The sequence below is a fragment of the Emys orbicularis genome, chromosome 16, assembly GCF_028017835.1.
Source record: "Emys orbicularis isolate rEmyOrb1 chromosome 16, rEmyOrb1.hap1, whole genome shotgun sequence".
Classification (NCBI taxonomy): domain Eukaryota; kingdom Metazoa; phylum Chordata; order Testudines; family Emydidae; genus Emys; species Emys orbicularis.
In genome coordinates this window covers 11,826,319-11,843,903 of record NC_088698.1, presented here as the reverse complement: position 1 = coordinate 11,843,903, position 17,585 = coordinate 11,826,319, and the positions used below count along the sequence as shown (strand labels likewise).

At 39.1% G+C, this 17,585-nt stretch overlaps 1 protein-coding gene across 1 annotated transcript in view; it reads left to right on the top strand.

Annotated features, from left to right (window-relative positions):
- Nucleotides 1-17,585, top strand: part of EIF4ENIF1 (eukaryotic translation initiation factor 4E nuclear import factor 1) — a 37,423-nt gene that overhangs the window by 13,192 nt on the left and 6,646 nt on the right. Inside the window, exons 6-15 of the mRNA XM_065417568.1 lie at nucleotides 1,468-1,669; nucleotides 3,543-3,718; nucleotides 7,492-7,627; nucleotides 7,978-8,157; nucleotides 10,541-10,770; nucleotides 13,469-13,540; nucleotides 14,051-14,234; nucleotides 14,780-14,859; nucleotides 15,430-15,569; nucleotides 16,920-17,004. Coding sequence (XP_065273640.1) covers nucleotides 1,468-1,669; nucleotides 3,543-3,718; nucleotides 7,492-7,627; nucleotides 7,978-8,157; nucleotides 10,541-10,770; nucleotides 13,469-13,540; nucleotides 14,051-14,234; nucleotides 14,780-14,859; nucleotides 15,430-15,569; nucleotides 16,920-17,004 — 1,485 coding nt within the window. The remainder of the gene's footprint in view (nucleotides 1-1,467; nucleotides 1,670-3,542; nucleotides 3,719-7,491; nucleotides 7,628-7,977; nucleotides 8,158-10,540; nucleotides 10,771-13,468; nucleotides 13,541-14,050; nucleotides 14,235-14,779; nucleotides 14,860-15,429; nucleotides 15,570-16,919; nucleotides 17,005-17,585) is intronic.

Here is a 17,585-nt window from a genome sequence, read left to right as displayed (position 1 = left end):
TGTCATTATTAAATCTAGTTAATTGAAAATGGTAAATTTAAACCTTAAGTTAAATTGCTTATATATTGCAATCATTTAAGTTAAACAAAAAATAAGCATGGTTGCTGCCAAGCTTTAAAGAAAGTCAAAATGCTGGACTGGTGAAACTTGCTGGGTAAGCATTTGGAACCAGAGTTTGTTGAAGTGCCAAACCAGCTTTTGACAGCAGGAGCTTATGAAGATTCAGCGAACACTTTGAGTTCATTCAGGTAGTTCAGTTGAATGACTAGTTGATTCCAAGTTATGAGTTGAAAAAGCAGGAAAGTTTGTTTTTCCTCTTCCAATCTATGAATAAAAACTGGGTATCAGAGGATGAGATTTACTAGTTAGAAAATGTTGAAGGAGATTGAACCGATGGTGATGGGGGGAAAAAAAATTTGCTAACTAAAGATCATATTTCCATTGTTTAATAAATCAGTTTTAAACGCAAAACACATTTTGATAAAGCTCAAGTGTGCTGATACATAAGAAGTTTATTTAATAAATTAAATAAAGCATAAAACCAACATTTTAATTTCCATCCAAATACAGCTTAATACAAATAACCAGTAAAATTCTTTATCTAATAAACAAATGTTAATGTTCCCTTTTCTAATGTAATAAATGTAAGTTATATAATTGTTTAGATGTATATAGATACCAAATTTAGTACATAAGCTATACTTAGTTGCAAATCAGCATTTTTTTAATGGTTACCAACCAATGAGAATCAATCTTTCTTTCATAAAGAAACTAATCATGTTTTCTGTTTGTACTTTAAAATTGATTTAAATCCAGGTTTCCTGCTTGCTGATTTAAATGGTTGACTTAAATCACTTTTTGATTCAAATCTAGCAAAAAAGGCACACAATTTTAAGGAGTACAAAAGTATATTAGTGCAGAGTGAATAGTTTGTCTGGCCCTAGTAGTGGGACTATAGCTCATCTAAGTACCTCCTTAACAGAAGTATATTGACAAAAGAGCAACAAATGATTAGGGGATGGAGAATAAGAACTAAATGTATAACTTGTCAAAACATACTAGGGGAATGTTACTGTATATTCTTTGAACATCTGTATAAATACCATGGGGTACGGGTGGGGGGAGGAGAAAACTACTTACACTTATTTAGGTTGTTAGAGTTCTAAGTGAGACTTAAAAGTTCTATTAGTTTGTCAACTGTATACAATTGATCTTGCTTTTAAGTAGCAGAAGCTCCCTGATCTATTTAAAATTAGATAGAATGCTAAAAAGCATATTGAGCCCATTGGCAGGGAGATGCATTAAAAGACATAATAGAATGAACCTATCTACAATTTCTCTGGTCTGAAAACATTTAAAATAGAACTATTGCTTGTGAACCAATAGGAAGAAAACTGAAACTCCTGAGAAACATTCACACTAACTTTTTTCTAACTTCCTTCTCCATGCTATAACTACCAAATTCAGAGGGAATTTGGGGATAGTAAACGTGTCTTTGGGGAACGTAGAAGAAATGATTCCTACACTGAGGAAGAGCCAGAGTGGTTCTCTGCTGGACCCACAAGTCAGTCTGAAACCATTGAGCTCACTGGCTTTGATGATAAAATATTAGAGGAAGATCATAAAGGACGAAAACGAACAAGACGACGCACAACCTCTCTGAAGGAAGGTATGTAACAGCCAAATTGGAATGGCAAGAGCGGTTCTCTTGGACTTAAAGTTGGAAGGCAAACTTTGTGTGGTAATACTAATATGAAAGGCTACAATTTTGTCATGACTATTTTTAGTAAGTCATGGACAGGTCTCGAAGTCAGATTCCATGACGTAATTGTCGCCTTGCTAATGGGTATATAGATGGGGGGGGGGGGGGGGGAGGAAACTAGATCAAATGTAGCAATCTTAGATTTTTAACTTAACAGCATTGAGGATTGCAATTGTATTATGCTTTCCCAAAAACCTCAGTTCTCCATTGAGTAACGATAAACTATATTGGGTTGGAAAATGTGCATCCTATGACTTGGCTTCTGATCATTCTGGAGCACGGAACTTAAGGCAAGTTTTAACAATCTTTTTGCTGTGAAAATAACAGTATCCTCTGGCAAATCTGGAAGTGTCATAATATGGTGGTGGTCATGAGGTAAACCATGTACAACCTCTCAAGGGGGAGAAGATTGTAAGATTCTTACAGTAATACCTTTGCCTGATTCTTTGGGATAGCATGCAAGCTACCACCTGGACTACATCTGTCTTTGCCATCTAGTCATTAGATATTGCTTTGGTTGAAGAAGCAACCTTGGAAGCTTCACACGACTCTGAGAAGGCTGCAATGGTTGTGGGATTGGAACAGCAGTATTCATTATCCTTTCCTAGTAGGAGCACTGGGCATGCTGCTTTAATAAAATGTACTTCATAGCAAAATGCCAGGCCTGCAGCGGTGGCCTTGTAGAGACCTGAGGACTTCTTAAACATGCCTGAAGTGAATAATAAACTCCCTATGACTCTGTGCTAACTTCTCTAGCAAATCACATAGCCATAATTCACTACTAGGAGAACTAAACTGTAGACATGACTGAAGGGTGGGGAGGAAATCATGTCTTCTAACCTTCCATAGAGTAGGATTATTGCTGCTCTGTAAGGGACACGGTCAACTTTAATGATCCAGAAGAGATTTTCTAATTACTATAAACTATACAATACTCATGCATTTGACAGCACTGCAGTCACTTTACTGCTTCTTCAGAGCACTCCTGTAAGAAAGGTAAGTCTCAGATGTTGTACAATAGACTATAAACCAATAACTTTTTTGTTTGGTGGTGGACTGTCTGAGAGATCACAAATAAAAACACAATATTTGAGTTTCTTGGTTGCTACAACAATGATGGGACCATAAGTACCTAAATAGAATATTTATAATCCATGGCAGATGCCAGTTCAGAGGATGCTTGCCCTTACAGGAATGGTCCTCCCCAGAGGGAGGAAAGTAGCAGGAGCCTATCCTCCCCCACAAACACCCCACCTCAGACAAGAGAGTGGCAGTTGCCAGCAGTGGGCGAAGAGGCCAGACAACTTGTGGACGCTTTCATTAACAAACGTCTGGCTGGCTGTTTTTTTGGCTTTTGTCCATTTTTGTGGAGTGGGCAGGGTGAAGCAGTAGATACTAGAGCAGCAATGATGCAGCAGGCTTGTGGGGACACCTGAGAAGACCGCTTGTGGTAATTCAGTAAAGCTGTTTAAAAATAGGATTTGTACCTCATTTGTATAGTGATTGAAGTAGATGAAACAGTCTAAGATCTTAATGCCAGGGATTCTTTTATCTGTACAGAGCTTACTTAGCACAATGAGTCCCAATTCCTATTTGTGCTCTTTGCATGCTGCTTGCAACATAAATTGGGTTAAATTCATGCAGTTAGCCAGATCAAAGTCTGGAACAAAAGCCATGTCTGAACCCCAATCCTATGGATTAACCAGTAAATAATTCTCCTCTGGAAGTGACTCTGGTCTCCTAATCAGAAGCAATGAACTACATTTTTTTATTCTCAAAGGACTAGAATGCAATGGTGGAGTGGCAGAAGAGGATGAAGTGCAGTCTGTCCTTGCCCATGAAACTGCAGCAGATCAAGAAGTTCCCAGGGAATCTGTTCTACAAGAACCAGCTCCAGGAGAGTTTGACTTCAATGAATTCTTTAACCTGGATAAGAGTGTTCCTGGTTTGGCTTCGGTGAGTGACGTTTTAGGTCAGGTATGTACGTGTGGCAGAAGCACCATCTTTAGCTACTACTGTCTTTTTAGTTCAGAAAAAAAAAAAAAAATACTTTTTGTTATGGAAAAGTTTCTTGGACTCTTTTTAATGTGAATACTCAAGATTTGGGGAAACTTTCTCATCCTGATTTGTCAAATGAAGTACATATTATAGCCCATTTAATAAAAGATGTTGCTTCTAAAATCAGTTTTCCTTCTTGGATTACTATTTCAATCTCTGGGTTTAAAAGAAGCACTTAATATGTGGCACAACTTAATTCCTTACTTTTTCTCACTCTTTTGGTAAAGGTTGCATGAGTTAATATTATGGATCTCTTTTCTAGGAGTTCCAGAACACCATATTTGCAGGGAATGGTTATGGTGGAGCTAAAGATTTCCGATCAACTTTTTTGGTTGGATTTCCTTCAGACACTGTACTTAGGTTCAAAATATAATTTCACTGTCTTGTTTTTCTAGTCTATTGGAATATATCTCTTAGTCATGGATTCTCAAACACTTCAGAATAAGAGGCAGACAACCTCTGAAAACTTGTACAGTAGAAGAAGAGCCTGTTCTTCAAAGACTGATTTTTAACATGATTGATTCAAGTTGAATCCAGTTAATGGATCATATAGCTATATAGCAGATGCTGTAGTAGTATTATGGATAAACTGACATGGGAGTATGTCTCCTACTTAATTGACAGGGCTTATGGGCCAACATGACTTCACCTTGAAGGAATGTCCAGAGGCACTGTTCCATATAAAATGCAACTAACCAAGCCCCTATGGGAGGTAGAAGGATGGATACCAAAAGTAATAAGTGTCAGATTATAGGTTGAAGGAGTATGAAGCTGTACCAATAGCATTAGCCTGCCTTGTGGTTCTAGAAAATCTTCACTTAACTAGAACTAGATTCCTTTCAATAAGAAAATCTGGAGTAGTTACTGTGTCTTGATAATGGACTGACAACACAAGTACAGAGATGTTTGATTAAATGTGCTATTCACATATAGATGCTATGTTGCTGAGGGCCATAAACTATAGTTGGTCACTAAGTAAGTTAATTTTGGAAGACAAAACTTGTGGTGCAAATGGAAATCAACTGTTAACACTTTCAATACTGAATCACTTAGAACATAAGAATGGCCATACTGGGTCGGATCAAAGGTCCATCTAGCCCAGTATCCGGTCTTCTGACAGTGGCCAATGCAAGAACAGAACAGGTAATCATCAAGTGATCCATTCCCTGTTGCTCACTCCCAGTTTCTGGCAGACAGGCTAGGGACACCATCCCTGCCCATCCTGGCTAATAGCCATTGGTGGACCTATCCTCCATGAACTTATCTAGTTTATTTTTTTAATCCTGTTAGTCTTGGCCTTCACCATCCTCTGGCAAAGGGTTCCACAGGTTGACTGCATTGTCCGAAGAAATACTTCCTTTTGTTGTTTGTTTTTTAAACCTGCTGCCTATGAATTTCATTTGGTGGCCCCCTAGTTCTTGTGTACGGATACATTTTATTTTGGCTTTTGACAGAGGCTGCAGTGACAAGTCTTGGCCTGCAAATCATGGACCAATATCTTGTCCATAGACTAGGAAAATCCTCTTCCATAACTGTCTCTCTAAAAGGTCATAAACTGCAACTGGCCCATTTCATTATGAGTTGCCTTTCCCTCGTGTCACCGTAAACCAACTAGTTCTTGTGACTTAAGAACAAAATAAGTAATAGGCTGAAATGCTACTTCATAAGAGGCTAGCAATAGTAGAAATTACACATCCATATTTATCTCTGCCCCTCCCAGCATTGAGCCAACTAAACTGCTAGGGATGAGGAACAATCTTTTTTTGTTGTTTGTTTTTATCCCAATTCACTGGTCAGAATTAGATCAGGTAATGTTGCAGAAGGATTTGAAAGGGATAGTGAGATGATGGTGGTTTTCACGGGTGGTGTTGAAATTTTGTTTCCTTGGAAGTGGAAGTATTGAAACAAATTATCCTAAATAATAAGGAAGGGAGTGATTAGGCTGCTAAATGCAAGCACTGGGGTTTGAAAATTGAGTCCTGGCTTAATGTTTTGTGTGATAGGAACCAACTTTATTGCTATAATTCAAGATACCTGCAGCATATACTTACCTACTTTATAATAAAGGTAACTTCCTAGTATAATTTAGGGGAAGGCCTTCAAATAAATGTTCTTAAATGGTGCATCAAACTTAACAGAGGGCAGGAATATTAAGTCTCTAGAGGTGGTGACAAACCAGATTCTGTCTGGTCTGTGAGCTTTCAGGATGATGCCTGTTTTTGTTCAAAAGCAGAAACTTCAGTGACTACATAGTAGGAAAACTAGTATTCCAGTTTTCCAACTGCCTAAAAATTTAAAGCGTCTCATGCGCAATGTTGTGCTCTAAAAGCTATTCCAACTATTAGCAGCTGTCCTGTCCTTTCCATAGGCATTTTTGTGAAGATTACTTTCCCAGTTGTACCATATATATGTATATGAAATGGATAAAGATATAGAACGGTTAGACTGTTCAGGTTCTTCCAGCTCAATTTTTATCAACTTTACATGTATGATCAAATGGCATCAAGATGCCAACCACAAGTAAGTGGTTTCATGCTTGGCTCATCTGACAAAGAATTGAGTTTCTTCTCATCTTGGACTGAATGAAACACCAAGGAAACTAAATAAACAAAGCATTGTCTACACAGTGAATGAGGTCCCACACTGTGGGACAGCTAAGGTTGCTTGGGATAAACTTGACTCTGGCAGAGATTTCTTGAAAAATTAATTTATACGTCACAAAACATGCATTAGTGAAAACCAGCTTGCAAAACGGAAGTGCTTTAGCTTAAATCATTTTAAATGGTTTCTTGCCACATATCACTGCTTCTGAACTACTTGTAGCGACCAGTGTAGAACTGACAAGGTGGCTTACGCTGACAATAGTGTTAGAATTGTATTTAGCTGTTCGGGTTCTAAAAAGCTTCAGTTGTTAAACCGACAGTCACTAATCTCCAAGAATGAATGAACTCTCTACTGTTCTCTATTCATTAGAGTAAGATAGTTCCTGTTTGCTACTTCTGCAAACAATATTTGAAAGAACTGAAGGTGATTGGATAACCAACATGGTATAGCACAGGTGGTAGTATAGGGTTCCATAGAGGGTCTTGTCAATATGCCTTTCCCTCTCCCAAAGAACCACTTCTAAGTGTTAGAGTATCTTTCTTCACTTGGGCTTACCTCCTCTGTTTCTGCAGAAGATACAGTATTTTTATGTGGGCCCCTCTTCACATGAACTCCTATAACCTGAGTGCTGCTCATAGGTCATTGAATCATGGAGTCAAGTGTTAACTACTCTCACGTGGGCTAATTTTTGGACCAATGACTGAAGATTCTGGAAATTGAATATTCATCTGTCAGCTGTTCTGGTGCAGTGGAATTTGCAATAATAGCTTAATCAGACAGTTGCAGAATATAAAATATGGAACAGACTTCATTTTGTACAGATAGAAAATGCACACTGGTTACACAGAAATATGTTGCAACTTCGGGGGGGGAGGGAAGGGGGAAACAAATGGTAGCTTAAAACCTACTCCAAATTAAATATTCTGGGAGTGTAACTTCAGGTCAGCAGCAGCAAAGGAATTTTACATGTTATACAGTAAGTGTCTCTTTTGTATATCAAACCCTCCCATTCTTTCTCCTGTTAAGACTGTGTTGTCTAAAACTTTCTTTTTTTCCCCACAATATAGATGATAGAGGATGTGCTGGGGGAAGGTTCGATGTCTTCTAGCAGGTTCAGTAGGTGGTTCTCTAATCCTAGTCGTTCTGGAAGTCACTCTAGCAGCCTGAGATCGACACCACATGAAGAACTGGAGAGGCTAGCAGGTAAAATTGTCTAACTTTTGTAGTGTCCTTTAATCTCTGTACTCATGTCTTCACATTTTTCCCTGTCCATTCTTTCAGTGAGAACATGGTAGATAAGGATATAAGGTAATTAACTTTTCCACAGTTTAATCATTCAAAAAATGTCCTTTTGGAAGTAGCTGGAGTATACAGCTTCTTAGTCTTGTCTGCAAAAGGTCTCATCACTTCTCTCTATTTTCCAGCTGATCTCAGGCAGGGGGTGTGAGTCATGGTTTTCAGTGAAGTATTAAGCTTAGTAGCCAGTATGTAGTCATCTTGAGACATTTAGTTGGTAAACTGATGTGGCAGTGCTCCTGGTTTTGCTGTTTCAGGTCTAGAGCAAGCCATTCTCTCCCCTGGCCAGAACCCTGGAAACTACTTTGCTCCCATTCCACTGGAAGACCATTCTGAAAACAAAGTGGACATCCTTGAGATGCTACAGAAAGCCAAAGTGGACTTAAAACCTCTCCTCTCAAGTCTTTCAGCCAACAAGGAAAAGCTTAGAGAGAGCAGTAAGTGCCTCTTCAGATATTGTGGAGTTCCTGTGGTGGCATTCTGGAAAACCTTTTGCCTTGATCTGGCAAGCCTTGATAACTGAGGTTCAGAAGTAGGAAGTACTACAAGTTTACTTACACTTCAGAAAACCCTCTGGCCCACAAATCTGTTACGTTGATACCATCACTGACTCTTTCCATCCTAATCATAGGATGACATCAGCAGGATTTTCATCATGAACATGCTCATTAGCCTGTGCTACTTTAATACATCAAGATTGTGCAAATCTTGGTGTGTAAATGAGTTTCCAGCTTTACTGTTCCTGGCATCTAGACTGGTCTTCACATTAGAGACGGTGGTAAAATGTCAGCAGTCCTAAATTTACTTGACACTTAAATTCCTATTATGCAGCTCTTCCTAAAACTTGCACCATGAGTTATTTTTGCCAACTACCTGTATGCTGGATCACAAAGAGATCCTGGAAGTCTCAGTATCTAAAATGGGATCAATGAAAGGTTTGCATGCTTTAAGGTGTATGAGGGCCCAGAGCAGCTTTTTCAGGTATATCTGGTAAAATTTCCCATAAACCATTTCAGGAAACTGTACCCAACACTTCTGGCACAATAGTCTAAAGGTTCACTTAACTCTTCAAAGAATTGTGGCTCATAAACATGTTTTCAGTAGCAGCTTTACTAGTGAAAAGTAACTCCAGTAGTGTAGGAATGCAACACAGGATTGGAACTGACTTTTATTAATTTCTGTATCAGATGTTAAACCAATATCTAATTAAGAAGGGAATTGATTCCTTCCATAGTGCTTCTATTCTACTGAAGTCAGATGTAACCTTTTCAATGTTAATTCTAGTAAATAGTCAGTGCCAGTTTTAACTAGGCACAGGTTTAAGTGCATGCACACATTGCCAATTTGCATGCTCATTGGGCCTGTTGCATGTGCATATGCAAACTGAACATAAGTGCACATACTGTTGTGAAACTTGAGGTTTAATTTCCAAATCTTTCAGTCTTATTGGCAAGCAGCATGTATTGCCATGTAAACTTTAAATTGCTGTGCTGAGCAAAGCTTGAAAGGCTGCCTGATTTGAGTGATGGAAATATGGAGGAACAGGAATTCATCCAACAAAAGTATTGCAAACACTTCTGACCAGCATCCCAGTTTGGGGAGCAGGAAGTGCCTGGTGAACATTGGAGGAAAGCTCTCCCCAATTTGGCTTACAAATATTGAACTAAGTCTGAATGTTGAATTCTGCTCAGACTTCTACCTTTACCACAACAGCCTTCTAATTGTTACGTATTCATCACAGAACAAGGATAGACATACAAATTACGGAGCAGACTTCTGTTCACTCATGTCAAAGTACCTGACATGGGGGTCCCCAATGATAAAATACTAATCAAGCACTTGAGAAATTATTGGTGTTTTTTCTCTATTGGTTAGTCTGTCCTCCAGCATTCAGCTCTTTTCCTCATGCCCTGTAGTGCATGTCAGAATAGTGTGATGTGCTGTGCTGTCCCTCTCCTGCCTCATGGCCATATTTCCAGTAAGTCTACTTGTTTCCAGATCAGCATCTCTTACAGAAACTCATTGGACATTCCTATCTTTTCCTTCCTTATTCTTCAAGGTACCCATATGTTGCCATCTGTTCACATCAGTGCATAACCAAAGGATGTCAGGCACTGGTATACGGAGAAAATAAGCAGTACTTACTGATGCTTGTTCCTTATTTTGTTGGTGTTTCTAGAAATCTTTCCCATGATCCATAATGGCTTTAGTTTTCTTTGGGAAACTTAAGCCCAGTTGAAAATGTATGCAGCTCAAATTCTAATCATGTGATTGTCTAAAGTATGTAGATTTCCAGGTATGTATTTTCTCTTCAAACAATAGCCATCACTTATATGGCTGTAAAAGTCTGGTTTCCTGAAGTATAAGACAAATTATAATCTATGCATACTTGTAACACAATAGCAAATGACTTTATTTAAATCTACAAGAATCTATATTTTAAAAAAAAAAATTCTCACTAATACATTTGCTGACTGTACTTCCTGCTAAGAATCCACTGTCAAAACTGCAGAATGAAATGTCTTCCCTTCCTAAACTTCCAAGTCCCAAGAGAAAGGAGAGCTAAAAACTTCAGCTAAAATTAAAGATGCTTGTAAAGACTTTTGTGCTTATAATTGTTCATGGCTCAGGTTATTTTTAATTTGAATGAGAATATTGTAATGTAGCTCAAACAGTGGTTTGAAACAAAAGTGACAGCCAGAACTAGCTTCACATATTCATGGCACATGACCAGATTCCCCCCCCACCCCTTCTATGCACTGGTGCATATGCTTGTAAAGTGAGCACCTAGTTTAACTGTCTTCCCCTTCCACTTCTCAGCACATTCAGGAGTTGTACTTTCAGTGGAAGAAGTAGAAGCTGGGCTAAAAGGCCTGAAAATGGACCAGGAGGGGAAAATTGCTACTCCATTCATGGCACAGCAGATGGAGGAAGCACTGAATGTGGCTGGCTCCAGACAGCTCAAGAAAGATGGAGATATGTCTGCATTTAATAAACTAGTCAGCAGCATGAAGGCAAGTGGGACTCTACCATCACAGCCCAAGGTCAATGTAAGTAACAAATTCCTGACGTTACTAAAATATAAATGGATTCGTGACAAGATGCAGGAAATGAACTGGAAGCGCCTCAGCATGACTCTCTTCTGATTTCATATTAACCATTGGTTGGATACGATGGGGTGATGGTAAATATACTGGTTTTGAGAATGCAATTGGTAATAAGTGAGATTATTTCTTGGGAGATGTTGGCAACTGGACCACTTCCATTTAGGGGATCACTGACCAGAAGAGGTATGTGCATGTTTTCCAGTTTAGTCCATAGCCAAACACCTCCTAAGAGCGTCTGGTAGTTAAAATTTAATAGTCGTGAAGTCTAGCACCTGATTAGACACAAGTGGACCTCTATTGAAGATTTACAAAGACTGCTCAGTCTGACCCACAAGCTAAAAGGCAGAGTTCTAGATCTTGCTTGATAAAAGATCACATCTTATGCTACAAAAGAATTGGCCATTTTGGTTAGGGGAGAAGGTTTATCTCTGCACTTAGTCTTAACCCTTCAAGTTATAACTTTTTGGGCAACTTGCATCTTTCTGTTGAAGATTTATTTCTGTTGCACATTGCACAAAGCACATGTGTTAATGACTTCATAGAGAACTCTAGCTAATACTGCTTTGTTTCCTCTTTTTGTATTAGTGGAAGTGTTTGGGGAAGTTTCCCCAGTAGAAAAACTGAGATCAATTTGGCTTCCTGCAATACTTCAGATGACAGCAGTAATACTTGTAATAGTCAGGTGCTCTGAAACCTCTTGGCTTCAATGAGCATTTGTACAATTGTGATAATACAGATACAGTCTACAAGACTAAGACTTGTGCTATTTTAAAATTTAACATACATATTTTACTTTAATGGAGTAAATCATGACCATCTCCAACATGAGGTAGACTGAGAATTGTACTAGAAACTTAATCTTTCAGAAAACAAATGTGATCTCTGTATCCAGTAGGAAGTATTGATGCATTATTGTGACTTCAGACTAGAAATGCACTTTAAACCAATGGATCTTTAGTTTTTGTAAACATGGTGGCAAAGTTTAATATGGAGTTTTATGTATTTCTATTTAACTTAAGATCAAGTGTCAGTTGATAGGTGGCTTTTTTTTTTTTTTTTTTTTAAATTTCCAGCCTTGCAAACAACCTGGAATTTGAAAGTCAACTTCATCATTTTTCTTAGCCTGTGAAGTCTTACTAGTGATTAACTTATGCCCTTCACTATACTTGTCCAACTTCTAACTTTCAATGCAGAAGCATATATGAAGGCAAAATTAAGAAAGTGGGGTTTCAGAAGTGTAACTTGAAGTATGAATTTGGCCTGTAGAATTATTGCTGTGAGCCTAGTTTTATAGTCAGGTTTATTTTGCTAAAATGGCAAAACATGTGGTGGAAACTGAGCATAGTTAATCCTGAAGGCACGCGCGCGCACACACACACAACTCACGGTTACTGTCTTTAGACACTTCTCAAAAGAACCACATTATTGTGCTTTAACAAAATTAATCTGTCTCATCTAGTCCAGTGCAGTCTCTCTCCAATCTGCAAACATGCATAAACTGGTGTACCTGGAAGGTTTGGGGTTTGTGACTTGTAGGTCTCTAAAGACTCTTCGAACAAGAAACTTTCCATGCAAGTGCAATAGAGGTTTCCCTACACTATAAATGCCCTCATTCAGTAATGGTCTCTCTGCTGGAATTGGAAGTTTCTCTGAGATAATGGATTGGACAAATTAAGAACTTGAGTGTGTGCATGATAGTTGTAGGAAAAAGGAGGGCTTTTCCATGTCCCAGTATTAAACCCTTTGATTTCCCAAATGTTGACAATTATCAAGGAATATAGTCTTGTATAGTTACAGACTTTGTAACCTATATCTTAAATGAAAATTGCTTATCTGTTAAACTAATGTTGTACCAAAATTAAACTCTTTCAACATAATTGTCACTCCCACATATTGGAAAGAGGGATGAGAGGGCAAGGTTATTTTGCTATTTTGTATTTTTGTTTTGCTGGACTACTCATTCAAGCTTCAACATTGTATTTGATCAGAAGCAAACTGGGTAAGTAGGAAGATTTATAGCAAGGAATGTCGGGCATCTTAATTTATTTTATCACTTGGTTAATTTTTATATCCCTATAGATTATCATGCAAGCATCAAAATAATCAATTTTGTGCATCAGAAATGGACTCAGCGTTCTAGATCAGATCTTGCCTCTCTTCATATGGTGGACTGACTCCCCTGTCACCCACAATTTCCTATCCTCCTTATGGCAACTATAGCATTAACTTACAAAGTTCAATAAAGTATTTCACAAATTTAGCTATAGTATCTTAATCAATTTAGTAGATAGAGGCTAGTAAAGCCTGCACTGTGAGAGCACTCAATGACACTGTTTAGAAAATCTGTTGGACCTCAGTCAGACTTACAATCAGCAATTTTAACTTGGACCCATCTGAGCTGGTTAGCTAGCAGTGCTTATCAGAAGACTTACATTATGAAATTATAATTATCAGTGGGATAAGGTGGTTTGACTCTTAATGAAGTATGTACTAGGATCTTTATCACTACAGCTTGTGGTGGATGTCTCCTAGGTTATGGAATGGTGTGGGTTCTGAGCCTCTATTGTTGTAATCAAATCTTTACACAAACAAACTACCTGCAGATGTGAGCAACTATTTTGTTTTGTTTCTTAATTCTTAGCAAAACCTTGAAAGCCACTTGCTGTCTCCTCCTGAGATCCCAGGCCAACCTCTCCCAAAGAACATTTTGCAGGTATTTCTTTTTGAGACTGTCACCTTGAAATGCTCCTTTACTCTTTTCTGTATGAGAAGCAGAAGATCATTCCAAAATGGGATTTTTACACCGGTTTTGTGGATTGCAATGGGGATATTCAATAGTCAGATTAATTCCCACCAGACAGAAGTGTGTGTGCGTGTGGGGGGGGGAAATGTATAGGAGAGATGACGTGCTAAATCACTGACAAGATTGAGAACTAGCCATTCAAAAATAGCTGCAGACAATTGTCCAGAGTATTGGAACAAAACTTCACCCTTTCCATGCAACAGAACTCTCAGATCACTTTAATTTTACTGTTTTTAATAGAACAAACATATGAGGAAAGAGAGGCTAGATGGGCCATCAAACTTAAGTGTGTACAGTGAGTCTCTGTCAAGCTATTTAGTATGTGTATAGCTGTCACTGTGGTGCAAGTACTACTGTCTGCAGATTGTATGAAGACTATAGTCAATATTTATGACAGCTATTCATTACTTTTCCTCCAAGGAGCTTCTTGGTCCACCCATTGCCAGACCTGCTTCATCCAATGTTCTTAGTGGCTTGATAGGTGGCTTGGAACCTGCAGCATCTTTGCTGAGCCAAAGAGCACCTTCCCCTCCAATTTCACAGGTGTTTCCAACTCGGGCTGCTTCTGCAGACTACCTCCGTCATAGGATCCCCTCACCAATTGGTAAGCAAGACTGCTTCTAGCACGCAGAACTTCTTATAGGGAAGAGGAGACAGATTTCTTTTGACATTTCAATTTTTAAAGCTGAATTCAGAGAATCACTTTGGACAGCATCTAACACTTAATGGGTGACCACCTTAAGGGCCATCTGTCTCCTCTGCCTCTTTAAAGAATTCCATCTGCTGATGATGCAAAATTCTGAAAAATCAAACGGACTGGGTTGGACCTTGATAGTACTGCAAATTAAAGACTAATTTTACTTTATACTGGAGACCACAGTGCTATGAACAAGAAAATACTTTTTCAGGCACTGGCTGGCACTCTGTAGTGCAAAAAGCATAGTTTGTTTCCTGGGGCAGCTGAGGCAAATACCTTGATGCTTTGTACAGATCTGTAAGTAAGCTGGAGTGGTATTGAGGCGCTTCAAAAGCAATCCCATCTAGCCACCTTTTAAATCAAGGAAGGTAACTGGGGAGGGGGCTGGAGTCAACAGAAGATTAATGATGTCTGTTCTAAAACTTGTAGATAAAATTGCTGTCATTCTGTAGGTTTTGGACCAAGTTCTCAGCAATTGCTCAGTGATCCATTTCAGGGGATGCGGAAGTCAATGAGCCCAGTTGCTGCACAGGTTAGATTCAGTGATTTCTGAAACTTAAATATTTATTAAGCACCTTTTTACCCATTTCTTGCAGGACCTAGTGGGAACGTAGGGGGTTTGAATGATGGAATGCTAATTCTTTCATATTGGCAGTTACATGAAGATGCTACTTTAGTTGAATCAATCCTTAGCTTTGATGAAACATGATATTCAGCACTTCACTCTTACACTCCTGGGGGAGATGTGCTTCAGCCTTGGATCCTGAGAATGCACTTGCCATCATTTCCAGTCTGATAACACGAACACTGATGTGCCCAGTGGGCCCATTCTAAAATGCCTTTAGAACTATGTGTAGTTTGTTTTTTTTTTAAAGTTTTGCAATAGTGTATTGAGATGAATTAGAGACAGTAACTCAGTGGTGCAAGTTTAACTCTCAGAGGAACTTATTAAAATGTCTGCCACTCCTGTTGACTGTGTAGTTGTGAATACTCTCAACTATTTCAAACCTTTGTATTTCCCTTTATGGAATAGTGCAAGATCTGGGATAAAAAATAAATAGGCTTCACTGAGATTCTAATGCCTCCTCCTCCTTGACTTCAGATGAGTCCACTGGAGATGCAGCAAGCTGCCTTAGAGGGACTAGCTCTACCACATGATTTAGCCATGCAGGCAGCAAATTTCTACCAACCAGGTTTTGGCAAACCACAAATGGACAAAAGCAGAGATGGCTTCAGGAACAGGTGAGATTCTAAAAACTTGCTTGACTGGAAAACGCTTAATTATGATAGTGTGCGCCTTTCACCTTTTCTGTGCCCCATTCCTTTTCAGTGGAGCCAATAGCTCATTACCCTTCCTCTATAATGGATGCACTTTGTACTTTGGTTTCAAGGCACCTATTCTAGCCTTATTGCCAGGAAGTTATATTGGCTTATGGTGTGATGTAAAGGGGATTAATGTGCCAGACTAGAAAATAGGATTTCAGAATTTATGTCGTGGAAGATAAAGAAACAGTCCTACTAAACATCATATGAAAAACCTGAACTTGTAATTGCAGCTGACGTGGCTCAGTGGCTGGGCAAGTGTATGCATTGCCATAGGCCAAAGTAATAGAATCATAGAATATCAGGGTTAGAAGGGACCTCAGGAGGTCATCTAATACAACCCTCTGCTCAAAGCAGGACCAACTCCCAACTAAATCATCCCAGCCAGGGCTTTGTCAAGCCTGATCTTAAAAACTCCTAAGGAAGGAGATTCCACCACCTCCCTAGGTAACCCATTGCAGTGCTTCACCACCCTTCTAGTGAAAGTTTTTCCTAATATCCAACCTAAACCTCCCCCACTGCAACTTGAGACCATTACTCCTTGTTCTAAATAAAGCTGATCTTGGAATTTGCTTTCTAAGCAATAGAGCTCAGGCATAGCATGAAATATGTATCTTTGTGGGTAAACAGGCCATCCACTTTACTCTATAACCTCTTAGCAGGTGACTTATGTAGTCATAGCAATGTCCACCTTGAAGGCTGATTGTCTAGCATCTTGGCTGGCTTTCATGGACCGAGGTATATTGTTAAACACCCTTTACAGCAAAGCACCCATCTTGAGAGCCTACTTTTAATGTAATTAGAACTTGTAGAATAAGAAGCCAAAAAAACTAGAACTACCGGAAGATGCATGACATTTTATAGCCATTAGCTTCTGAATAAACTTAAAGATCAGAACTATAGTGAAGACTGTGTGAATCTTATTTTAAACACCAAAACTACTTGATAGAAAATTGAATCTACAGTCTTCCTTTACCCACAAAAGTGAAAATAGTGATAGGAAAAATCAGCTGTACAGGCTTTGCTTTTCTTGAACAGCACAATGACTAGTTAATTCATTGTTTTGACGCAGGAAACGATTACTGGCATTTAAATGGCAGTGTGATCTATAAAGGGTGAACTTCGGAAATACTGCATTGATACCTGGGCAGTCACTAACTTTGGTATATCCTAAATTGTACCTATTTTTAGCATCAAAAAGGTGAAAAGCAGGATTACCAAGACACTATAATGCTGCCTTGGCCTCTTAACGTTCATGTCTGTTCATAGGCAACAGCGAATGACTAAGTCTCCGGCACCAGGCCACAGAGGGAATGCATCTTCTCCAGCCCCTGCTGCATCCATCACTAGCATGGTCAGTACTTGCATCAATGTTAATTTTTCCTTAATATGGCGAGGAAGAGGGTTAAAGCTGCATACTAATAGCCATTCTTGAAATACCTTGTAGTTGTAAATAACTTACGGTTGGATTAATGAAGTTTGAGAATAACTATTTGTGGCTGGGATGAGTTAATCTCTATTGGCATGTCAGATGGCCATATACAATATAGTTATCCAAGGGTTAGTCATTCTACTTCCTTAACCTCATTTGGATTACCGCTTAGATTTGGAACAATGTCCTCAGCCTCTCATATTGATTTAATATGAAAACATAATTTTAAGGATTAACATGAGTGCCTGAATTTTCATGACTAGTGATTTTAGGTGCTTTAATGTTTGAGTTCCCAACTTGGGGGTGTGACCCCCTTCTCTCTTCCCCCCCCCCCCCCCCCCCCCCAAGAAAATACTAAGCACTTGCGCTCTATCACAGAGGTGGGCAAACTACAGCCTGTGGGCCACATCTGGTCCACGGGACTGTCCTGCCCAGTCCTTGAGCTTCTGGCCTGGGAGGCTAGCCCCCGGCCCCTCCCCTACTGTCTTCCCTCCCCTACAGCC